Source organism: Callorhinus ursinus, unplaced genomic scaffold (genome assembly GCF_003265705.2).
Source record: "Callorhinus ursinus isolate GAN/ISIS: 27379988/994484 unplaced genomic scaffold, GSC_fseal_2.0 scaffold12, whole genome shotgun sequence".
NCBI classification, from domain to species: Eukaryota; Metazoa; Chordata; class Mammalia; order Carnivora; family Otariidae; genus Callorhinus; species Callorhinus ursinus.
This window is the reverse complement of record NW_027397074.1, coordinates 69,006,659-69,031,567: the sequence shown is the minus strand read 5'-3', so window position 1 is coordinate 69,031,567 and position 24,909 is coordinate 69,006,659. Positions and strand designations below refer to the sequence as shown.

The 24,909-nt window shown below is 48.5% G+C and overlaps 1 protein-coding gene and 1 pseudogene across 4 annotated transcripts in view; both read left to right on the top strand.

Annotated features, from left to right (window-relative positions):
* UBE2H (ubiquitin conjugating enzyme E2 H) overlaps positions 1-5,586 on the top strand; it is a 109,000-nt gene extending 103,414 nt beyond the window's left edge. For all 4 annotated transcript variants that reach the window (XM_025865527.2, XM_025865524.2, XM_025865525.2 and 1 more), the window contains one exon: positions 1,276-5,586. In XM_025865527.2, the coding sequence (XP_025721312.1) occupies positions 1,276-1,400 (125 nt within the window). In that variant the 3' untranslated portion in view covers positions 1,401-5,586. The remainder of the gene's footprint in view (positions 1-1,275) is intronic.
* A 6,954-nt stretch (positions 5,587-12,540) lies between these two features.
* On the top strand, positions 12,541-13,114 carry LOC112818561 (eukaryotic translation initiation factor 1 pseudogene; annotated as a pseudogene).
* Positions 13,115-24,909: the final 11,795 nt, after the last annotated feature.

The window sequence follows — 24,909 nt, the reverse complement described above, 5'->3', positions numbered from 1 at the left end:
CGCCTGGGTGGCTCAGTCAGTTGAGCATCTGCCTTCAGCTCGGGTCATGATCCCAGGGTCCTGGGATCGAGCCCCGCATCGGGCTCCCTGCTCAGTGGAGAGTCTGCTTCTCCCTCTGCCCCTGTCCTCCATTTGTGCTCCTCTCAAATAAAATCTTTTTAAATAAATAAATAAATAAATAAACAACCCTTTAAGTATGTAAAAAATATTCTTCGCTAGGCCCCTGTGTTATATTATTCCAATTTGGCAGGCTCATTTGGTCATTTTCCTCCTCTTACTCTCAGACTCAGTCCCTGTGACTCCATAGGAGGAGAAACAAAGCATAAGGACTTGAGGATGTGTTTCTCTCCTGCTGGCACTCTGAATAGGTTTCTGTCTTGTCTCTTGGCTATTTACTGAAAAACAGTATGCGCTTAGAGTTTTAAGAACAAGTTTGTTTGTTGAGCAGTTCTTAAAATTTTCTTCCAGCCAGCAGATTCAGCCTAGGCTGTAGCTGCATAAATCTTCAGGTAAATAATAGATGGTAAAGTGACTCAGGCTCACTGTGTCTCCAGATAGCAGTTCATTCCTGAGCAGATTGAGAGACTGTTTTCACCAGCTGCTTCAAAAACCTGACAGGCAGGATCTGTTTAGACTAAAATCTATTCCTAAAATAATAGATCTGGGTTGACTGTAATTACATAACTGCAAGTCTGAAAATGATGGGGGATTTCCTTATAAATTACTATGGAATCATAACTAGTCCTGTTCTACCTGGGAGGGTGAATAGTTTTATTAACAGAGAGATAAGAAGAAAGTACAGGGTTCACACTACCCAGTCCTGTGAGTTTGGAGGAGTGCGGCCATATGGATAAGCCACCAAGGCAAGAGTGAGGGTGGCTTGGCGGCTGAACTGGAGGCCGGTTCACACCAGACACTGTCCTGGACGCCTGCTGGCTTCCCCATGTCTCAAAGCCAAGGCCCAGGGTGGCCGGCTGCCTCGTACACATCCACCTGGGAGGTGATGGCCCAAGGGAGTTCTGGGCTAGAGGTGCAATATGTATCTGCACCCCTGCAGATCAGATGTTCTGCTTTGCCTCTTACTAAGGGGGCAAAATGCATGAACTCCAGAGACGTCTTCCGTGGGGTTTTCCCCTTAGCTTCTGTGACCACACCCCGGCAGGTAAGGAAGGCTCGAGCTTCCCTGGGCCTTTGCCGGCTTTGGGGGTCACTGAAGCCCATGACTGCCTGCTCACGGCCTCTGTGGTTTTTTTTTTATCCCTGCCCCCTGTGCAGAGTACATCCAGAAATACGCAACGGAGGAGGCACTGAAAGAGCAGGAAGAGGGCACCGGTGACAGCTCGTCGGAGAGTTCTATGTCTGACTTTTCGGAAGATGAGGCCCAGGATATGGAGTTGTAGTAGAAAAAGCACCTGCTTTTCAGAAAGACTATTATTTCCTAACCATGAGAAGCAGACTATAATATTCATATTTAAACAAAGCAATTTTTTTTATTACTAAACAAGGTTTTTATGAATAATAGCATTGATATATATATATTATATATCACCCTTTAGATCTTGATTTCTTGGTCATTTCTCAACCTGAGGTGCATAGCATATTCCCACATTCCATTTTGGTAGCAATATGCGGTCGGAATGCATGCATTCATAAGTCCATTTGGCCAAGTCAGCCTGTGTGCTACTGAACTGTCAAAAGAAATAGCCGCTCTGATAGATAGACATGAGTAAAAATAACAGGAAAAAAGTTGCTTCTTTTATTGATGGTTCCAAAGAAACAAACCAAACCAACCAGCTCTTGGATGTGAAGCTAGAATAGTGCTTTTTCAGAATGGATGGGAGGAGCTGGGGGAGGACCAGGCCTGCTGTGGGAGCGTGGAGAGCCAGCCGCCTCAGAGCCCGAGCCGCTCCTCCCTGTGAATCCCAGGTGGCCCCGTGTCTGGAGTAACAGCATCAAGCAGGGAGCTAATTGGAGTATTGAAACGTAAAACAATTTTTGACTCTGGATTTTAAGTACATTTTTATATGTAGATGCCTGCCTGTCTCACAACCAGGCCCTGCAGCCACAAGTGTTTTGCTTTGAAGAACCTTTTGGAAGTGTTTTCTGAACCTGATTCTTTTTCTTGGGCTAGAGCTTGTAATCCATACCTTTTTGAGGGGACAGGACAGGAGGAGCGGAGTGACTGGGGAGGTGCTCGTCTCATCCAGCACGTGCAGAGTCACACCCTCGCCCTATTGGCCACTTTGAGACTGCTGCCCTGGACTAAGAGCTTTAAATTTGAGGGTGGTTGTGGGTGTTTTTGTTCGGGTTAGAGCTCCCCCCCTTCCTTTCCTTTCCAGTTTTTTGTTTTGTTTTGTTTTTAATGGTGTGTGTGTGTGTGAATTGTGCTTAGACAGGTTGCAAATTTAATCTTCACCTCCCAAGAGATGGCCTCCTTGGACAGCCGCTCGGTGGACCATTAGACCCGGCAAGAAGACCCGTCTGGTGGCCCGGGTACTCTCATTCATGTTTTTGGTTTTGTTTTCCCTTCTGCTGCTCTTGGCAGGCAGCAGCCCGGTCATCATCTGCTTGTGGGAGTGGGAAATGGGTATTTCAGACCCAACACACATTCTAAATTTAAAATGAGTAATAATTGGAACAAATAAAGGTCCTTGTGCCCAAAGTGACTACATGGGAAAAACAAACCACTTTCTAAAGAGCGTGACTGAATAGGAGGAAAGAGTTCAGAAATACGATGCAGTAGAACAGGTTTTGAAGGAAGAACATATTCTCTCCTGTATGTGTTAAGAGGAAATCAGACAGTTTAAAATGCCTGCTAATCAAACGTTTACTCAGCTCACCATATGTCCAGGTTGCCGGCAGAGTTTCTTTTCAGGTATGAGTGTGTTACCTACTGAATCTGGAGAACCTTAGACAGCAAGTCTGTATCCCTTTTTTGCCACAACCAATAGGACAGTAGCAGAATTAGCCAATTCTGAAACCTTCTAAAAGACAATTTTTGAACGTCCCACTAGGATAATTGAATTTTTCTTTCTGATGTGTGTTTTTAGTTTAGAAGTGCTATCTATTCCACAAGATTGGAGTCAATGAGGTTGGAAGATATCCTATCTTTTTTTATTCAAAAAGCACAATCAATCTTTTCTTTGAAAATCTATATATAGTACAACTTGCTTTTAGCATGATTATTTTCCTAAATAAGAGACAAAGAATTTACTTATTTTATGTTAATTACGGGCATGAAGCAAAAGGTTTTCTTTAAAAAAAAAATTTAAAGTGCAGTTAGTAGGGCTGTGGTTAGTTAACTGTACTGAGTTATCTATCTAGCATTTGTGGCTTGTTGGAGGGGTAGTGTTAACTATTTAACATGGAATGGTGTGCTTTAACTTTTCTAGTGCGTTGTCTTCTCATTACTTTGGGGGAGGGAGGGTCTCTGCTGGCCTTGTCTAACCTGCTTACCTGCCGAAGTAGCAGTTGCTTGTGCTATAACCGTTTAAATTGTAGGTGCGACTTAGGGTAGGCTTTAAAGTGCTGGGTGGTGGTTTGAGTTCAAACAATAAAAAATTGTATTTTTTCAATATTATATAAACAATAGTGTTCTAATTACCTTTCAAAAAAAATAATGTCCAAATAATAATTGCTTATAATCTTGACAAAACCAACAAAACAAGTAGAGCCAAGTTTTGGGGAATGTATGTGAGCCATGGCTCTGCTCCCCAACTGAATACCTTTTTCTCAAAAAAGACATCTGCTTACCGCGGAGTGAACGTCCTGGCACTGGGAGTCTGGTGGTGCGGAATTTCCAAATGAAGACGTGTTGGGGGAGGTCACAGGGGTTAAGAAGCAGATCTGAGTATGGCTGCAGCATGTGTGCGTGTGTGTCTGTCCATCAAGTCTGCCTGATGAAGGTGTAATGAGGCTTCCCTATTAGCACAGGAAGCTCCTGGAATTGCTACCCAGATCACTCTGTACCCTCTCATTCTGTGCAAATCTGTCCTTTCTGGGCACTAACCTTGGTCCCATGCATGCTTTTGGCTGTGTGTGGGGCTTTTCCTCTCCTCTGAGAAATTGGTTTTTGATGAGTTGAACAGAATCCCTTTTTATGCTTTTTGTCCCTTCCTGTACCTGGGAGAGGTAGGTAGGAGAAGGAGACCATGCTTCTAGGTACAGAGGGAGCTGGAAGAAAGCCTGGCAATGAATCAGAGGACTCTGGTCCCCCAGTGATCGATGATACAGTAAGGCTAGAAGCGGGGGTGTGACAGCACCAAAAGCTTTTCCAGGTTTCCTGTCATAACACTCAGAAGAGCATCCAGAGCCCCTCAGAAGGGCTGAACATTATTGCTTTTAAAGGTGGTGGTAGCAGGTCCCAGAGTTGCTTCTGGCAGTTTCCCTCCCTTTCTTAGTGTACCATCGTTTTTGAAGTTTTTGTGGTTGACCAGCGCAAGCCATCCTTTGCCCCCTGTTGAAATGACCCTGAGCTCAAGCTCTCGCCAAAACTGAGAAGGCAGCCGCAGCCCGGAGCCTGGAGCCCGCTGCCCTCCGGCAGCCCCAGCACCGGGGCCTGGGGGTTGCATTTTGTGGTAGCCAAGCGAGATGCTGGCATTTTGCTCTTTTGTCTTCGATCTTGTCGCCCTCCTTGAGGTGACTGTGCAGTTTCAACCAGCATTTTATACTAGTAAGGTAGTTCTCAGAAGTTGCCATATGTCTCTCCAGTACCTAACGCTGTTCTTCCACTTCAGAAGCTGTTCTTGTTGCCAACTGGCTGATCTAAGCTCCTGAGGAGGGTCTCCCCTCGAAGGAATTTTTTTCTCCTCAAAATGCTCCCTGAAGCCCTCGTTGGCCTTGGCCTGACACTTGATTTTCATTAGGCCTCCTGTTATGGCTGAGAATCATGAAAGATCCTCTGCTAGCCTTCATGGGTGAAATTTCTAGACACCGTTTCTGGGAACTGGTGTTTGATTTTAAATGGCCCTTCTACGTTCTAGGGACTCAATCAGAAAAAGTGAAAGCCATTAACAAGAGTTAGAGTTCCATTTCCTTTTACCAACTTCGTAACCGGGTTCACGGCCTTCTTGACTAAAATCAAATCATTTCTGATGGAGCGCAAAGACCTGCGTTTTCTTTGGACTTCTGAATCCATGTTCATATTTTCTCTGGCCACTGACCACCTTGGCAGTTCCATCCACGATTGGGGTGGAGGCCCCTGGGGGAAGGGGGAGCTCACCGTTGTTGGGCAGGCAGGGTCTCCACCCACCTGAGGAAGGGCCAGGACTTTCACTTCAGCAAATACTCGTCTTGGCTGTGGGCTTGGGAAGAAATGGCCATTATTTACTGATTGTATTTGGTACATATTGTGTGATACTTGAAGAGAAAAGGGACTTACCAGCCCTTAATTGAAATCTAAGCTTTTTATCGCTTATTTTTTCCTTGCCCTATCTCCTCCCTTCCACCATTTTCCTTGCATTGTGATGATCTAGTGGGCACTTCTGTCAACAGGACAAATGCCTCCTCTGACTATAACCTCTTAATAGTTGTGTATAATGAAAACTGTAAACTTTTTTAAATAAAATGTGTATATACCTTGGCAAATGGCTGGACCTTGATCAATAAGATGATAGCCTCATTGATTACTTAGCCCTTTCTTAAAAACAACTCCCTCTTTATTCATCTGACTCCTCTCAGCAGCAGACGTTGGCTTATTTTTGTTTTTGAGTGAGAAGCTCTTACAGAGGCAGATGACTGGGTTAGTTTGGGAAGGGTGACACTCCCTTTAGAGGTAGTAACTAAGAGGCCCCACCTCCAGAGTCCCGTCTCTGCACCTGGAATGGCAGGTGACTGCTGACTATAAACAAGGCTGGCTGTGAGGCTTCTCCACAACCTTGAAGGCCTTAAAAGGCCTTCTCTTCTGTGAAGTCCTATAGCTCGAAGGACCCCACCTGCCTTCATGTGGATCAGCAGGAATGGCTTCCATGTTGCAGGTCAGCCCATATCTTCTAGACCCTGTCAGCTAATGCCGAGTGAAGGATACCTGCTTGGCCTGGAGTTCACAGGCGGTGCAGCTTCCTGCCGGGCCTCGCTGCGCCAAATACCAGCCTCAACCTGGAGGGTTGGGGTTTTAAACAGCAGGAGGGTATCACTGGGTTGATTAGCTCAGCGTTTCAATTCCTTCCTAAAGCATGTGCCCTCGATGGCCACCAGATGGCGGTGTTGCCTCACCTACTGGAAAATCCCACTTGGGTTTGATTTTGTGAGAAGGCCCTTAAGACAAAGGGAAAACTTGGTCACATGCTTTCATTCCCCCAAACACTCTTCCACTGTTTTCTTCTCCTTACTCACTTTTCCCAGATTTCTTTTATTCCTCACTGCATCCTAACGTATTCTCCAGTAAGGCCCAGCTTTGTATCTACCAGGGAGAGGGAGAGTAAGGCCACCTAGGAGTGGTGCTCTGCTGGGAATGAGCACCTTAAGGTGTTCCTGGGGCAAGAGAGCCCTCGGCCACCCAGGCTCCCTCCAGTGCTCAGAAGCAAAACATTCAGTAGGTTCTTTGCAAATGGTGCTCACTGACCGCTCAACTTGGAATAGTGGCTCAGCCAGCACTGTCAGTTCCAGTCCCATCTCTTTGTTAGCTGTGTGGCCTCGGGTTCATTTTTTAAATGAGGTCCCTCAACTGGTAGTTTCTGACTCTGACACTCTGTGACTCCGAACTCCATCTGGTCTCTGAAACAATACCATATCACAGGATACAGTATCCTGAGAGGATATTCCAGCAAGCTGTGAAACTGCAGTTTCGAGACAGACGTTTAGAGTTTTGGGACCCAAACAGCTTCGGGACTTCAGAGCATCCACTTTCCAGCTGAAAGAACTGAGAGATGTATGGGTCATAGGAGTCTACCCTACTGATCTCACAGGAGGGAGCTGCTTTTAAAACTCCCTGAGTCTCGGGGCACTCACTGGGGCTTGGGAGCCCCCCGCCCCCCCAGTAATCTCACCCAGTGTCACTCTTGCCTCAGCCTCAGCCCAGCTGCTTCCCCGGTAGCAGGTGACTTTCCAGTGCCTGCCTAAGGCAGGAAGTACCCCTTTCCTGGGAAGGGACCCAGGGTTTCTGAGCTATATTGTCCTGGAAAAGACTTGGGGACCCTGGAGCTTTTGTCACCTTAAATTCTCTTGCCATCTCTGAAGCCTGCTATCTCGGGATGGGTTCCTGTGACACTAGACCCTGGTGTTTCCTGCTCCCCACCCGGAAACCAGGGCAAAGAGGGTTTCAGGGCTCCCACAATCCCTGGCTCTGCAGAGGTCCTGGAGCCGCCTGACGGAGCAGCCTCGTTTATGAGGAGCGCACAGGCTTCTCAGAGACCCGGATCCTCAGATGAACCCAGGATGATCCACCTTGGGTCAACCCTGCTCCCCCTGTGCCTCATGCTGTAGGGTTTGTGCACCCAGAATTTCTTGGAACTGAAGAGTTACCCAGACAAGGGATTTAATATTAGGTTAAAAATAACAGGGATATTTCCCTTCTGGCTCTGTGTGTGGGGTGTGAGTGTACGTGTGTATGTCTATAATGGTTTTTTCTTTAAAGGCTGGACACTTCTGTGGAGCTGGGTTCCTCAGAACCCTTTGGGCCTCAGACTTGGCTCCTAGGACCTGGTGTCAAGCAGTCAGGGGTGGCAGGGACAGACTTGGGCTCCCTAAGAGAAAAACGGCCCTCCTGGCTGTCCCTTCATTGATGATTAACTAGGAGAGGGGCTGCTGCAGGAGCAGTGGGGTTTAACCTTCAGGTCTCTCTCAGCTTCACTTCCTGTGACCCCTACCTGCTAAGAGCAGAACAAGCAGCTCCCCTGAAAAAGCTTCAGCCTAGATTCTGTTCTCTTTGATTATATAAACAGTGACTCGGGTGCCTGCTCCAGTCCACTAATATGCACTTAAAATGTGTGGATGTGTGGAACAAAGCTTTTAAAGATGCACCTCTAAATATTTCAAAAGAAATACATACTGGTAACAAATCATTCCAAACATACGTGAAAGTCTTCTATAAAGCCTTCCAGAGAGGATTCAGAGATAATGGTGACGTAAGCAGTGGCTGAAGAGGGCTTTCCCTTATCTGCATACTGGCCCTGAGATCCCCTGGGGAAGGAAACCTGGACTTGGCCCCATTTGTGAGGCACCAAGAGACGAGCACAGAGCAAGTGGCACAACCAATGCTGGCCAAGCCTTCAGGTCATAGGTGAGTGTTCTTTCCATGAGTTCATGCTGTGCCAAGCCTTGTGCCCATCCCCAACACTTGGGACTGTGGGCACCAGTGTCTGTGTGAGCCTCATCCTGCCGTCTGGGGCCCCAAGGAGATGCCTCTGGGTTCACCCTGTGAGCCTGACCCTGTGACTTCTGTCAAGGGATCACTCCATGGGCTTGGTCCCTGAGGGTCAGGTCTTTGCCCACGCACATCCCCATGTTCACTGATAACCATGTCATCAACCTCTGGGGCCTGCAGTGGAGTCGGAATATAAAACTCAGATTTAGCGCAACCCACCCCCTAGAGCAAACAGAATGCTATCCACACATTTTACACAACTTTCTAGTAGCCATGTTCTTTTAGAACAAAGCAAAATTTTTTTTTACCTCAACATATCCAAAATGTTTCAGTGTATAATTACTATTTAAAAATGAGCATTCTATTTCTGTACTAACTCTGAAGTCCAGTATGTATTTTACCGAGCACATCTCAGTTTGGACACTACATTTTCAATGTTTAAAGTGGCACCTCGTCCTAGCAAGGCAGAGTTGTGTTAGGGAAAATTTTGCACTGCTTGTTCTTAAATTTAATTACAAATAAGACGAAAAATTCGGTTCCTCCGTTGCCACCCTTCAAGTGCTCAATGGCCACAGGTGGCTTGTGGCTCCCTACTGGACAGCGCCGCCCTGGAGGCCTCCAGGTACAGCAGGAATTTCTTGGAGAAGCAAATAAATCCCCAGAGCGACAGTTCCTGGGAATGTGGACAGAACCCAGAAGCTCCCACTCCGCAGAGGCTGTTCCGGGCCCACGCGGGCTTGGAGGGGCGGGGAAGCGGACCCGGTGTGTCGGGTGCAGCGGGGCTGTTGGGGTGGGGGGCGGCCCCCCGGGGCCCCGCCGCGCGTGCAGCCCGGAGCCCGCGAGCCACCGTCCCCCCGCCCCAGCCGCGGGCACTCCGGGGTTCCCGGCCGTCGTCTGCGGAAGCGGAAGTGGCCCACCCACGAGCCGGAGGGGCTCGTCCCCGAGTGGGTTGGGCGAGGGGGGCGCCGAGAGGCGGGCGCCGAGAGGCGGCCCACCCCCGGCCATCTTGCGCGGCGGAGCGGGCCCGGTCCGGCCCTGCCTCGGACACCAGGGGGCGCCCGGGCCCGCTCCGCCGCTCGGCCCCCGAGCCCGCAGAGCCGGGCGGGGCTGGACCCGAGGGCCCCAGGGGGTCCCTCCCGCCGGAGACCCTCCGCCCCGCCAGCGGGGCCCGGCAGCTGTGGGAAAAAGAAAACAGCGACGCCACCGAACACTGAGGCCGGGGAAGCGGCCCCACCCGCAGTCACCCGGCCTTGACCCTCCGCGCCGCTTGCTCCCTCGGCCGGGCTCCTGGTGGCCGGCGACAAATGTGGCTGCTTAAGCAAGCAAGGGCGGGTTGGAAGGTCAAGGCGGGGCCCCAGAATTCCGGGGAGGCTGTACGACAAGATTTGGGAAACGAGAGGAGCTGAGGGACTCCGGAGACCCGGCATGAGCAAGGCCACTCGAGGCGTCTCACTATCCCTTCCTCCCTGCCTCACGTGCGCACGATGGAAAAGCCCCAGCAGGGGCCAGGGCCCCCTACAGGGGGTGGGAAACCAGGGAGGAGGGCGGTAGACCTCTTCCGTGTGGTCACGCGGGGGGAAGAGCCCCTTTCAGCGCAGAGGTGCCAGAGCCTACGCGCTCACTACCTCTGTGCCAGGCCACCGCTAAGTCCCGGGCAGGGGGGAGGCGGCTCACTCCGCCTCCCCCGCCTGCCCAACCCACCTTTCAGGCAAGGAGCACTACGTGTCACGAAAGCGCCACAAACCACAAAGAGGGCTTTCCTATAAGATGGGGCTTGATCAGGGCCCCTGGCTGGATGGGAAGGAATTGGATCAAGGCTGAGGGGAGCAGGGCAGCCCAGGTAGGGGAGTGGCGGGGGAGGAGGGGACGGAGGAGCGGCTCTGAGGGGAAGGTGAAGGGTTCAGGCTGGCCTGGAGGTCCTGATGGCGGGAGAGGTTGAATGGTGGCTTGGGGCCATGTCAAGCATCGGAGGCATGAAGCACGGGTTCGGAGGAGAGAGAGAGAAGTAGGGTGGGAAATTCATTTCCTACTCTCTGCCATCCTAGCTTGAGCTTATATTTGCAAGGTCACTTCACGGTCCAACATAGCTGCTAGAGCTCCGGAAATCATATCCCAAGTTCTAAGGCAGCAGAAAGAAGGAAGGAAGGAAAAATAAAAGGTCCTCGTCTCCCACATGACAGCTCCTTTTCAGGAGGCTTTTTGGATGCCTCCTCTACACTTCCACCTCCTTGGCCAAACTGAGACACATGGGCACACGTTGGTTCGAGAAGTGGGGAAATGTACTGAATGCGTTGTCCCGTTGAATAAAATTGGGGTTCTACTAATGCAATATGTGGATCTTATATTTTTAGAAAGTGTTGGAACGAGTCAGCTCTTAAAACATTAGGAAACGGGCGCCTGGGTGGCTCAGTCGGTTAAGCTTCTGCCTTCGGCTCAGATCATGATCCCAGGGTCCTGGGATCGAGCTCCGCATCCAGCTCCCTGCTCAGCGGGAAGCCTGCTTCTCCCTCTCCCACTCCCCCCGCTTGTGTTCCCTCTCTCGCTGTGTCTCTGTCAAATAAATAAAATCTTTTTTAAAAAAATTAGGAAACAATTGGAGAAATTTGAAAAATGGCAATATGACGATATTAAGAAATCATCATAAAGTTATTGCTTTTTATGGGTGATATAGGGATTGTGTTTTATATCCTCGTGTGTGTGTGTTCAAAGACTACCTTTACGTACTGAATTCATGGATGAAATTGCATGAGGTCTGGACTTGTTTCAAAATAATCCAAGGGTGGGAGGAGTGGTGATCGATGAAACTAGATTAGCCATGTGTTCTTTGTTGAAGCTGAATGATGGGTACTTGGGAGTTCATTATACCATTTTCTCTACTTTTGAATAGGTCATAACATTTTCCTCAAAGTCCTACTATTAAGTAAAAGTATTGAGATTCGTATTTTAAAAATTGGGGTTCTAAAACACTGGAGGTCTGTTATGAAGGAATCGTGGAGGTTGGTTTTGGGGATGCTCAGAGCAGTCTCTGCCAGTCGCTGGCAGCTGAGCTCAATTCCTAATGGACAGAGATTGTCTGAACGTTCCATGATCTGTATCCTCCAACAGGCCTGGACCCTGTCCTCCTGGCCATGGTACCAGCTAGATTCCTCAGTTGCCTGCCACTTACTGGATCCTGCTGTATGTCCAGATTGGCATCATAGGCCTGAGAGGAAGGGGGTTTAACTGAAGGCATTGAGACCCAGGCCCAGGTCCCAAGCAGTTTATGGTTTATTTGAGCAGACAGTGTGAATTCAAGGACACCCACGCTCCACGCAGTCATGCCAAGAGAACAGGTGGCAGGTTGTTTCAGGTGTGTTCCTTCAGCAAGAAGGGTGAGGCCACGGTGAGCAGGAAGGGGGCATGCAGGAGGCAAGGATGAACAGGGCCTGGACTTGACCTGATATGGAGACGAGGCACCTCTGTCTGGCGAGGGGGGCAGGATTGGGCAGCTGTACCGAGGGGCATGTCTCAGGGGCTGGGGGAAATCTACAGCTCTGTGCCTGTTCCTGGCCCTGGCCAAGGAATTCAGTCTTCAGGGTAAAAAGGCAAGCCACAGGGTCTCCCCATGGATAACGACAATGATAACAGCAGCAACAACAGCTAATGTTTTAGGGTTCTGGGCCTCGAGCTGTGGGCTTCATTTACAGCAAGGCTGAGAGGCCGCTGTGATCTCCCTGCAGTGCACACCTGTTGCAGGTGCCTGCCCAGCATCTGTTCCTTCTCCTTCTGGAATCAGTCCTGCCATGCTGTTTGGGGGACCTATCCCTCCTCACTCTCCTCCATGTGGGTTTTGGAGGCTAACTCCCTCTTCCCCCTCCTTGCAGTGTGGGCCCCCTTGACCCTGCTGGCCCATCAGGTGTCCTGCTCTGAGTTCAGAGAGGACCCATAGCTGGGATTTCTGCTGAGACCACTGATAAAGAGATCCTTTTCTCTCTGGGGTTGCTGAGCTGCTGGAGGGGTCCCTGGAGCCAGGCTGGACAGCCTGCCTGAGAACCTCCTCCCTGGACTTTTTCTTCAAATGAGAACATGAAGCCCCTTTATTGTTGAAGCCAAGTCACACTGGCTTTCTGTCATTTGCCATCAAGAATCCCTGGGCACCTGGCCCCAGTCACTGAGTTGCCGCTGAGGACTCAGCAGCCTCCCCTTGAGCCCGCCTCGCTTCCCGACGCTCTGCCCCCCACCCCCGCCCGCCTTCTCCTGCTGCCGCCTTCTGCAGGCCCTTTCCACTGAGGAAAAGGAATCGTATCGTATGTCCGCTATCCAGAACCTCCACTCTTTCGACCCCTTTGCTGAAGCAAGTAAGGGTGATGATCTGCTTCCTGCTGGCACTGAAGATTATATCCATATAAGAATTCAACAGAGAAAAAGCAGGAAGACCCTTACTACTGTCCAAGGGATTGCTGATGATTATGATAAAAAGAAGCTAGTGAAGGCGTTTAAGAAGAAATTTGCCTGCAATGGTACTGTAATTGAGCATCCAGAATATGGAGAAGTAATTCAGCTACAGGGTGACCAGCGCACGAACATATGCCAGTTCCTGGTAGAGATTGGACTGGCTAAGGACGACCAGCTGAAGGTTCATGGGTTTTAAGTGCTTTTGGCTCACTGAAGCTTAAGTGAGGATTTCCTTGCAATGAGTAGAAGTTCCCTTCTGTCCCTTGTCACAAGTTTAAAAACCTCACAGCTTGTATAATGTAACCATTTGGGGTCTGCTTTTAACTTGGACTAGTGTAACTCCTTCATGCAATAAACTGAAAAGAGCCATGCTGTCTAGTTTTGGAGTCCCTCATTTAAACAGAGGTCAAGCCGTAGGCGCCTGACAGTGTCCGGCCTGAAACCAAGCAGTAATGTGATGTTTTGGTCCAGCACAGAGCCCCAAGATCACAGATGGCTACATCTGGCCAGAAGCTCCTTGGCTCTCCCTCTTCAGAGTTCCCTGCCCTAAGAGAATGTCACCACCTGAACAGCCCACAGTGAAGCTGAGAGGTCAGGATGGGGTAAGGCAACCGCAGCTCTGCTGCTACAGGGAGTCATTGGTAGCCCAGAAGAGATCCCTGGTGTCTCCAACCTGACCAGGTGGCCAGAGTTTCGAGCGGCCACCTTCCCTCTAGTAAGGCGTGATAGGACATCTGACTTGCCACCAAGGTCTTTTTGACCAGACCTGTCCTAGCTAATCGATGTCCAAACACCAGAATGTGAGGCCAGCCTTCATAGGAGTTAAACTTTTGACAAGGGAACAAACTTCACACTGATGTATCAGTCATGTAGTTTTAGCTGTAGAGTTTGCAACTTCCTGGCAGCAGCTGCCCAGTGCCGTGTGAAGTAACAGACTGGTTTTGGTTTATTTTTTCCTTCAGTTTTAATGTTATGTAATGTATTTAAACCCTTATTTAAATAAAACTTGTTTTCAGAAACAAAACAAAACCAAAAAAAGAATCCCTGTGTGCCTGGGTGGCTCAGTCGGTTGAGCATCTGCCTTCGGCTCAGGTCATGATCCCAGGGTCCTGGGATTGAGTCCTGCATCATTGGGGCTCCCTGCTCTGTGGGAAGCCTGCTTCCCCCTCTGCCCCTCCTCCCACTCATTCTCTCTCTCTCTCTCAAATAATAAATAAAGTCTTAAAAAATAAAATAAATAAATTTAAAAAAAGGGAATCCTAACTAATATGCACCTCCATCATTCAAGTGAGGAAACTGGAAGGTGCAGTTACAAGCCTGAAGTTATTGGATCTGCTTAGAATCTATAACAGCCATTCCCTGGAGCCTTAGAAGACAGAATTCCAAAAATGCAGAAAAAAAGGATAGGTTTAAGCCAAAGCCTTATATAGAAGATGATGGCCTCCAATGAAGATAACCAAGTGACTCTACAAATTAACTCCACTCCCTACCAAAACCCCCAAAGTGACAATAAAGGTTCATAGAAGGGGCAGGAGCTATAAGCCCCGGAACAAAGGGAAGGAAAAGTAGACAACAACAAACAAGAACACAAAAGCATTGCTGGAGCCTGGGGAAGAGGTGCAGTAAACAATATGATAATTAAAAGCAAAACAAAACAACAAAACTCTTCTCATCAAAACCCTATTCCTAAGCCAGAAGGGAAGGAAATGAAAATGAAAAAAGCGACCCAATTTCCTACCCTACCCCCTCCCCATGGCTGGTGGCCCCAGGTTCCTTTGATCCTGGGGGGTGACTGAAGGATATAAAAGGAGGAGGGGTTGAATTCGCTTTTTCATTTCCCTCCCTTCTGGCTTAGGAATAGACTTTATTATTTTTTTTAAGATTTTATTTATTTATTTGACAGAGAGAGACACAGTGAGAGAGGGAACACAAGCAGGGGGAGGGGGAGAGTGAGAAGCAGGCCCCCCGCTGAGCAGGGAGCCCGATGCAGGGCTCAATCCCCGGACCCTGGAATCATGACCTGAGCCGAAGGCAGATGCTTAAGGCAGACTGAGCCACCCAGGGGCCCCCCAAAAATAGACTTTAAAACAAAATATGTTACTAGAGATAATGAGGGACATTTTGTAACGATAAAAGGGTCAAGCCATGAGAAGGCATGAAGGGAAAGAACAGACAGAATCAAAGGCAGAAAATAGACGATTCAACAGTGACAGTTGGTGACTTCAATACGCCACTTTCAATAGTGGATAGAACAACTAGGCAAAAGATCCACAAGGAAGTAGAAGACTAGAACAACCCTATAAACCAACTACAGCTATCAGGCATCAATAGAGCCCCCCAGCCAACAACAGCAAAATACATACTCTTCTCAAATGTACATGGAACATTTTCAAGGGTAGCCCACAGATGAGGCCATAAAGCAGCCTTAACAAATTAAAAGGATTTTAAAAAAACATAAAATAAAAAAATAAATTTAAAAGGATTGAAATTGTACAAAGTATGCCCTCTGATCACAATATAGTGAATTTAAAAATTAATAATGGAAAGAAATTTGGGAAATTAACGAATCTGTGAAAATTAAAAAATACTGTCCTAAATAACCAACGGGTCAAAGAATAAATCACAAAGGAAATTAGGCAATTCTTTAAGATGAATGAGCATGAAGATAGGACATGCTGGAACTCATGGGATGCAGTAAAGCTGTACTCAGAGGAAAAATTATAGCTGTAAATATCTACATTAAAAAGGAAGAAAGATCTCAACCCAATAATCTAAGCTTCCGCCATAAGACGCTGAAAAAAGGAAGAGCAAGCTAAACTCTAAGCATTCAGGCAGAAATTAATGAAATAGAGAATAGAAAAATAGAGAAAATCACCCACACCAAAAGTTGGTTCTTTGAAAAGATCAACAAACTTGACATATTTTTAGCTAGATTAACTAAGCAAAGTTGAGAGAGGAGTCAAATAACTAAAATCAGGAATGAAAGAGGGGCATTACAATTGACTTGAGAGACATAAAAATGATGCACAGGGGATACTGTGAACGCAACTTAGATAAGTGGATGAAACGGAGAAATTCCTGAAAAGACACAGACCACTGACCCAGGAAGAGATACAGAATCTGAATAGACCTGTAACAAAGTGCCTCAATTGGTAATTTTAAAACCACCCACCGGGGCGCCTGGGTGGCTCAGTTTGTTAAGCAACTGCTTTCGGCTCAGGTGATGATCCTGGAGTCCCGGGATCGAGTCCCGCATCGGGCTCCCTGCTCAGCAGGGAGTCTGCTTCTCCCTCTGACTCTCCCCCCTCATGGGCTCTCTTTCTCTCTCTCATTCTTTCTCTTCCAAATAAGTAAATAAAATCTTAAAAAAAAAAACAAAAAACCACGCACAAAGTAAAGCTCAGGTCCAACCAGCTTCACCGGTGAATCCTGTGAAGCATTTAAAGAGAAATTAATACCAATTTTTTAAATTCTTACCAAAAAATAGTAAAGAAGGGAACACTTTTCAACTCATTCGATGAAGCCAATATTATCATGATACCAAAACTGGACAGAGATATCACAAGAAAAGAAAATGACACTTTATACAATTTTACATGTCAATTATAACCCAATAAAACTTTTTTTTTTTTTTTACAAAAGTGAAAGAAATGGGGTGCCTGGGTGGCTCAGTTGGTTAAGCAGCTGCCTTCGGCTCAGGTCATGATCCCAGGGTCCTGGGATCGAGCCCCGCATCGGCCTCCCTGCTCAGGGGGGAGCCTGCTTCTCCCTCTCCCTCTGCCGCTCCCCCTGCTTGTGCTCTCTCTGTCAAATAAAAAAAAAAAAAAGAAACTTCCTTTAAAAAAGTGAAAGGAATACTCACCTAATGAGAGGATTATTTGCAAATCATTTATCTGATAGGGGTTTAGTGCTCAGAATATATAAAGAACTATTATAGCTCAACAATAAAAAGACAAATAACCCAGAGGTGCCTGGCTGGCTCAGTCGGTAGAGCATTCAACTCTTGATCTCAGGGGACTGAGTTTGAGCCCCATGGTGGGTGTGGAGATTACTTTAAAAAAAAAATCTTAAAGCAAAAACAAAAAGACAAAGCAATTTTCAAAATGGGCAAAGACTTGAATAGACATTTCTCCAAAGAAGACATGCAAATGACCAATAAGCATATGAAAACAGGCTCAAAATCATGAGTCATTAGAGAAATGCAAATCAAAACCATCAGGAGATACCACTTCTCATTACTAGAAGGAGAAAGGCCGGAGGGCCTCTAATAGAAAAGGTGGGCAAGAACCAGTGCTGCCAGCATGTGGAGAAGAGAGAGCCCTCATACACTGGCTGGTGGGAATGTAAAATGGCATAACCGCTTTGGAAAACAGGCTGGCAGTTCCTCAAAAGGGTAAGCATAGAATTACCATACATTCCAGCAAGTCCATGCCTAGGTGTATACCCAGGAGAATTGAAAACATGTAAACATGTGTTCACGTAAAAACTTGTAAGAAGTGTTCACAGCAGCATTATTTATAATAGCACGTAAGTGGAAATAACTCAAATGTCCATCAGCTGAGGAAAGGAAGAACAAAATGTGATATATGTCATATATATGATATTGGTATGGTATTGTATGATATACATATATATATTTCCATGCAATGGAATGTTATTCATTTCATATTCATATTCACTGAAAAAAATGAACTACTAACATGCTGTAACATGGATGAAGCTTGCAAACACTGTGCTGAGTAAAAGAAGACAGACAAAGAAGGCCACATATTGTAGTGAAATGTGCAGAATAGGCAAACCCATAGAGACTTTGGTAGATTGGTGGCTGCTGGAGCCGGGTGGAGGGAGCAGTGGGAAGTGACTACCAATGGGTAACAGGTGTTTGGGGGGGGTATGAAAATGTTCCAAAACTAGATACTGTCATAATTGCATGACTTTGTGAATATACTAAAAATCACTGAATTGTTGGCTATAAAAGAGTGAATTTTATAGGATGGGAATTATATCTCAAAAAACGTTATAAAATGTAAGTAGAAATAGCTCTCTTGATGAGATGAATGGGCAGTTTTTTTGCAATTATTTTTTATAGCTATGGTGTTAGGACAGAATTCAGGAATAATTTTAATCCTTTTTTTCATCTTTAGCGATGTAAGCACCAACAAACATAAATAAGAAGATGGTGGGAATGGAAAGGATTTAGATATAGCAATTTCAATCGATTCTTTGAATTCTTTCTGAATTCTAGGCAAAATTGTAATCTATCATCACAAATTGGTTTTAATGGTCTATCTGCTGACAAATCAGTTCTCTAGTTTGCTGAAAGCAATGAACTGGAAGTTACCTGAGTTACAAAAAAACGTTTTTTAACTCAATTGCTAAAGTTATTCTGTTTATCAATTGTGGCAAGTATACTAAGAAAACTTTGCCAAGACGTAGAGAATAAGTTATCAAATATATCAAAGACTTATCAAATATGTTAATTATAACTTTTTTTTCACTTTTAAGAACTTGCTTAACTGATCATGTTCAGAAGGCTTGGGAAAGTGAAAACATTTTAACGATTTTATTAACACAACTTTTTAGAAAATGTTCCTTATATGTCACATATTCCTTATATGTCACACATTATATATTTATACACACACACACCATATGTGTAACACACGCACATGCACACATGCATAATTTCTTTGTCAAAACCTTGAAACAACAGATTTGACTATTCAATTTATGGAAAATATTTACTATATAGCCCGATTCCGTCCTCGAATCAATCAACCAAATCAGACTTACTTTTTGTCTGAAAAAGCCTGATGTCACATTTCAATTCAAATAAAGGCTTTAATATGCATTTGGGGAGGGCACGCCTGTGTGGCTCAGTCGGTTAAGCGTCTGTTGATTGGGGTTGTTGGTAATAAGGGAGGATGTGGGGGGGGAGGAGCCATATGGGAAATCTCTGCACCAACCCCTCAGTTTTGCTGTGAACCTAAAACTGCTCTAAAAAATAGTCATAATTTTTTTAAGAATTGTCATAGTTATTAAAAATTAATAATTTAAAATTTTAAGGTAAATCCTTTGGTCCTTCCTACTTTTCCCTACTCTGTTTCCTTTCCCAGAGTACAGCCATTATTTGGAGCCTCATGAGTGCTGTCCCAGAGAGGGGTCCTGGGTATGTAAGCATAAAGTAGCAGATTCTTTATATACAAATGGAAACAAATTCTACGCACTGCTCTACATCTTGCTTTGTTTTCTGTAGTAATAATTCCGCATCAGTATATAGAGAGTGGCTTTGTTCTTTTTAAGAGCTATATCATATTCTATTGCATTGAGCTATATATATATATTTTTAAGATTTTATTTATTTGACACAGAGAGACACAGCGAGAGCAGGAACACAAGCAGGGGGAGTGGGAGAGGGAGAAGGGAGCTGAGCAGGGAGCCCGATGCGGGGCTCGATCCCAGGACCCTGGGATCATGGCCCGAGCCGAAGGCAGACGCTTAACCGACTGAGCCACCCAGGCGCCCCTGCCTTGAGCTATATTTAACCAATTCTTTATTGTGTCAAAGTTCTAGAAGTTCTAGTTGGTTCTTTTTCATATCTACCATGTCTATATATGTATATAGAACACCTGATAAATGCATAATAAAAAGTAAAAAAAAAAAAAAAAAGAGATACATATCTTGGTGGGAAAGACAGACCCAGGACTGGATAATTGACTTTGCAGACAGGGCAAAGTGGAGACACAGGCAGGGCAGAGTGGGCCCCTGGTGGTCAGAGAAGGCTCCTGGGAGGAGGGAGGCCTGGGCTGAGTCTTACAAGGGAGCCACAGCTGGGGAGGGGGAGGGCGTGTGTGCAGGGGTGACATCTCAGGCTGAGGAAGAGGCCTGAGCGAAAGCAGAGAGGTTAGGCCAGCGTGGGGGGAACCACACAGCGTGACTTTCCCAATCCTGCAGTGGGGGAGGGGGGCACGCAGGGCCAGGGACTCGACCCTGAGACACGGTGACCACGAGTGAGACTGAAACTGGGTTCGATATGTCATGTGCAGAACAAACGGGGGCTATTGTGCAAGCAGGGAGCCCAGCCAGGGGCTGCCCTATCATCTGGGAGAGGGGGGTGTTGGCTTGGACCAGGCCAGAGGCCAGGCAGACAGATTCAAGGGGTCTACGTACCGGGTGGAACTGGAGAGGCTTCGTGATGGGGGACGTGCGGGGTGGGGGGCTGGCTCTGGCAGGGGCACAACTGGAGGGAAAGCCAGCGTTGGGGGCGCAGGTTTGAGCCTGGTGAGGGGGCCTGTGAGACCCTCTGGGGTGTGGAGAAGCCTTGGGGGTCCTGGGGAATCTGCCTGACTGCCCAGGTGGAGGACTCTGGGGCCTGCAGTTGGCCTCCCAGCAGGAGTCAAGATACCCAGCTCTGCTGAATTATTTAGCCACTGCCTCTCAGCTGTGACTGCATTAGCAGGGCCTTAGAAGGGTGCTAGAAACCCTGGCTGCCTGGGGACTAGGGGCAGGGGAGCCCTGAGCCTCTGGGGAGAGAGCCCTCCCTCACTTGCCCCTGAGCTGGGCTGGATGACACTCTCCCTGACATCCTCCCTCCTGCCTACTTCCAGGAGGCCTGAAGCCCGGCTCGGTTTGGTGGGGCCTGGCACCCTGGGGGGTCTGATGAGAATGAAGCTCCAAAGGCGGTTTGTGTCCTCACTCCAGTCCAGGGTCTCAACTCCCACCATCGTCTGCTTGTCACCCTGGAAAACAGTTCCCCCACCAGGCCCAGGGTGGTGGCATTGGGCAGGCCCAGGGCAAGGTGAGCAGTGGAGGCAGGCCAGCCAGGTGCAGGAGCCTCTGGTCCTGACCCCTGGGGCCCAGAGTTGAGCAATCGATGGAAGCTCTAGACCTTAGTGAAAGCCTCAGCCAGGGAAGACCACTCTGGTCATACAGCCCCTGAGACCCCATCTCCGCTCCCACCCTGGCCTATATCCATCCTGAGCCCAGAAATCAGTCGCGACAGGTGTCAGGAGCTCTGTTCAGAGCAATCTTGGGGCACACTCAGGGCCACAGTGGGGGGAGCAGGAAGTGGGCTGAGCTATTGTCTTTCCTGAGGGTCGTGGCTTCTTTGAGGTCACATGGCTGGTCCCCTACAGAGCCTGGCCTGGCCCCCTTCCCTTTAGTATCACACTTCCTCAGTGTCCTCGAGCTACTCACACTCCAACTTGCCCCACCTGCGATGTGCTCCCCCACTGAAGTCTCCCTTCCCACACAGGCCTATCCGTCCTCCTGCTGGTGGCCTGATTCCCGGAGGGCTCTTATCTCTGGTGTGATGTGTGTTTAGGTGACAATGCCTTCTCTCTCATGGCGAGAATTACAAGGTTCCTAGGAGAGGCATTTTGGGGCAGCCAGGAGCTTCCCATTCAAGGGCAGCCGCTGGAGACAGGTCATAGGCCCCAGGACAGAGCCTGAGTTTCTCGGGGACATCCCAGAGCTGCAGGGGGAGTGAAGGGACTCGGGTGGCACAGAGGGGAGGCAGGGCCTGCACCTCTGCCCTTGGAAATGGAAGAGCCGCTGGCTGCCTATAGTCCCAGGGTGAGATGAGCTGCCCGTGGCCTACTCCCTCCCTCCACCTGGGCCTGAGGAGAATAGCTGGGGTGTGAGCAATGCCCCCTGCCCCCCTCCCCCGCCTGCCCCCTGCCCTGTTCTCCTCAAATCTTACAATCATTCAGGCCTACGTGGTTCCAGGTCATGTGCTCAGGAGCCTCCACAGCTGGGCCACTGAGTTCTTCACTGAGTCTAGCCCGCCAGGGTCTGACAGTGGCCCTGCTGTGTCCCCCACCACCAGGTGCAGCCCCCACTGGGGCAGAGGCCAAGTCCCGGGGCCCCAGAACGCCAGGGCCAGAGGTGGCCTCAGAACGGACCCGCTCACTGCAGATGAGGAAACAGGCCCAGCCCAGAAAGGCCTTGTCCCCGAGCGAACTGGTCCTTAGAGGCTCCCCGGGTCATTTCCTAGCACTCCCACGTTGGGGAATCCTCAGAAAGAAGAGACAACATGAACAACTGAACACTCGGGATGTCAGAAGAGAAATAACTTGTTTGAATTTCTCTTCGATTTGAGGGAGCGACTAAGGACCAGGAAAAGAGGAGGGGTCCAATGGCTCCACCACAGGGTGGAGTCTAGAGGGCAGGGGCCCCCAGGCTCGGGTTACTGTCCCACTCTGGAAACAGGGCGCAGGGCCAGCCGGATCGGTGGCCATTACTAATGCATGTGCCGGCTGTGGCCATGTCAGCCTCCCCAGCTGGGTCCCAGCGGGGGCCGGGGTGGCTGGGGGTGGGGAGGGTGCCGGGGCCTGCATTCACCCCGGCCCTGGCCCCAGCGACAGCCCTGGGGAAATGCCAAGACCCGCCTGAGAGGACCACCAGCCCCCACGGTCTGAGAGCTCAGAGCAGCCGAAGAGGGGTCAGGCGGAATCATGGTCTAGGGCTCTCGGTGATGCCATCCCCTGACCCTCAGAGCCTCTGTGCCCAGCTGCCTGCCCTAGCCCTGATACCTTCTCAGATTTGAATTTCATGTTTGCAAGGGAAATGACCTGTTCTCCTGTCAGGGCCTCTGCCCTGGCCCGTCTCCTTGCTCTTCCAGAGGAGTCCCTCTAGGGCCAGGGGCAGGATGCTCCCTGGATCCTGAGCACGTGGCTTTCCTGGGCTGGGCCTCGGTGTCCTCACCTGGATCCTGAGGCCTTCGGTGCGATTGGTACATCTGTCTCTCTGTTTATACCCCGCCCTATTGCAGAAAGGATTTGGGGCATTCCAGTTTTGCACCTACTAACCCACCTGGTCCTGCGAGATGCAGACAGTGGGTTACTGTGCTGTCCCAGGGGCTTCGGCACAGAGTTTAAGCGACTTGTTCAAGCCGAACAGAACTCATCCAAGGTCACACACCAGCCTCCTTATCGCCAGCGCAGGGTTCTTTCCCCCGGACTCCTATCCTCGCTATGAATAATTTGCACCGGCCTGGCAGGGCGGTCACTGACCACATCGCTCTTCTCGCTTTTCTGGAACATCAGTGCCAGCCTCTCTGCTCTCCCTCGGGCAGCTCTGCCACCCACCCGCTCTGATATATTTACATCATGCATGCTCTGCCACCCACCCGCTCTGGCAAGCTGGAGGACCCGTGTGTTCTAAGTTCTCGGTCAGTTCTTTCCCCTCCTGGAAGGAAGACGGCCAGATAATGTCTCTGTCCTTGTCAGGTGGGCATCTCATGCTCCCCACGCTGCCTTGTGTCATCCTGATCAGAGTCACATTCAAATAGTCATTCTTTCGGGTCTGGCCCACAGGTAAACATGAGGCATTCACACACACACACACACACACACACACACACACAAACACACACTCATTCACCAATGATAAAACATCTTTAATTCATAATTTGACATTTGTGATAGCAATGGTAGGAGGAAACGCACCTTTGCACCCTATATGCAAAAAGAAAAGTGTAAGTAAATAAACAGCATGATTGAGAAAATAAACCTTAATTGATATCCTACAAAAGTCATATTCAAAGTTGCCTTCAGAGCTATGGCAGGGAGACCTGACAAGAGAAATTTGCCTCCCCCTCAGCTGAACTCTGGGTCCTGAGACTCCTCTGAGGGAACTGATCTCAGAGCCATTTGGGTACAGTTGGAGCTCTTGTGACCTTCCTCCATTTACGCTAAAGGAAATCATATCTCCTAAAACAGAGGCTCTGATCTGATCCTTTGTCTCCTTCCAATATGGAGAGCCCCAGTGGGCAGTTTGTCGTCAAACCTCCTCACACGCTGTTGGCCTCCCTGAGGTTCAGTCTGTGGTTCAATGTCTGGCTCAAGCATCAATCCTTGGTGCAGTTGGCCACTGACAGACTGGTGGCCAGGATTTTCTGAAATCCAGGGCATGTTCTGAAAGGAGCATCTGGCGGCTTATATAGAACAGGGCTGTGGGTACACAGTCTCTAAAATACCAGACTCGATCGTTTCCAGGTGCTTCAGAAATATACCTGACAACTATTTGAAATAGCAAAACATTAGAAGCAAACAAATGGCCCCTGAATACACTGTGATATATTTACATCATGCAATCCTCTGCAGCTGTTAAAAAAAGAAAAGAAATGAAGAATTTCTCTACCTCCTTCTATGGAATGACCTTCCAGATATATTAAATAAAACTTAAAAATTTTAAGGCGGAGCTCTCTCTCTTCCTCTTCTTTCTTTTCCCTTCCCCTCCCGGAACAGCCCGTGAAGTGGGCTGAGCAAGGTAAGTGTGCAGGTAAGGAGGGCACTGGTGCAGGAGGGGGGTGGCTTGGGGTGTCAGAGCAGGAATGGGGAAGGAGGGCCTCCGCAGAACGGGTCCTTTCACCCGCTTGGGTGTCAGAGCCTGAACCGGATGAGATGGGCATTGCCAAGGGAGGCCCACCTATTACGGAGTGTCAGAGGCCAGACACAGTAGGAGGGCACTCACATGGGAGGGCGGACTAGAATGCAATGTTGGAGCCCAGTAGAGGGGAGAGAGCTTCTGTTCCATTGAGGCAGCCCTTGGGGGAGGGGAGGCTGCCATGTGAGATTAGTTATGTACAGGGATTCACCAAGTAAGTCAATATTTCAAGAGTAACAGGAGCTGGACTTCTCACTGTTGGGCGAGGGAGGTACAAATACCTCAAGAGGGAAAACTAGAAAAAACTGTGAAGTCGGAAAGCTTGTGGTTTTTTGGCATGTATACATAAATATAGAAATAAATGTGGTTCAGGGTGCCTGGGTGGCTCAGTCGGTTAAGCATCCAACTCTTTTTTTTTCCCCAAGATTTTATTTATTTATTTGTCAGAAAGAGAGAGGAGAGAGAGAGAGAGAGAGAGAGAGAGCATGGGCACAAACAGGGGGAGCGGCAGGCAGAGGGAGAGGGAGAAGCAGGTTCCCCGCAGAGCAGGGAGCCCGATGCGGGGCTCGATCCCAAGACCCCGGGATCATGACCTGAGCCGAAGGCAGATGCTTAACCGACTGAGCCACCCAGGCATCCCAAGCACCTGACTTGATTTCAGCTCAGGTCATGATCTCCGGGTCACGAGTTCAAGCCCCGCGTTGGGCTCCAGGCTGGGGGTGGAGCCTACTTAAAAAAAATAATAATAACATAAAAAGATAAATGTAGCGCTACATATATACATG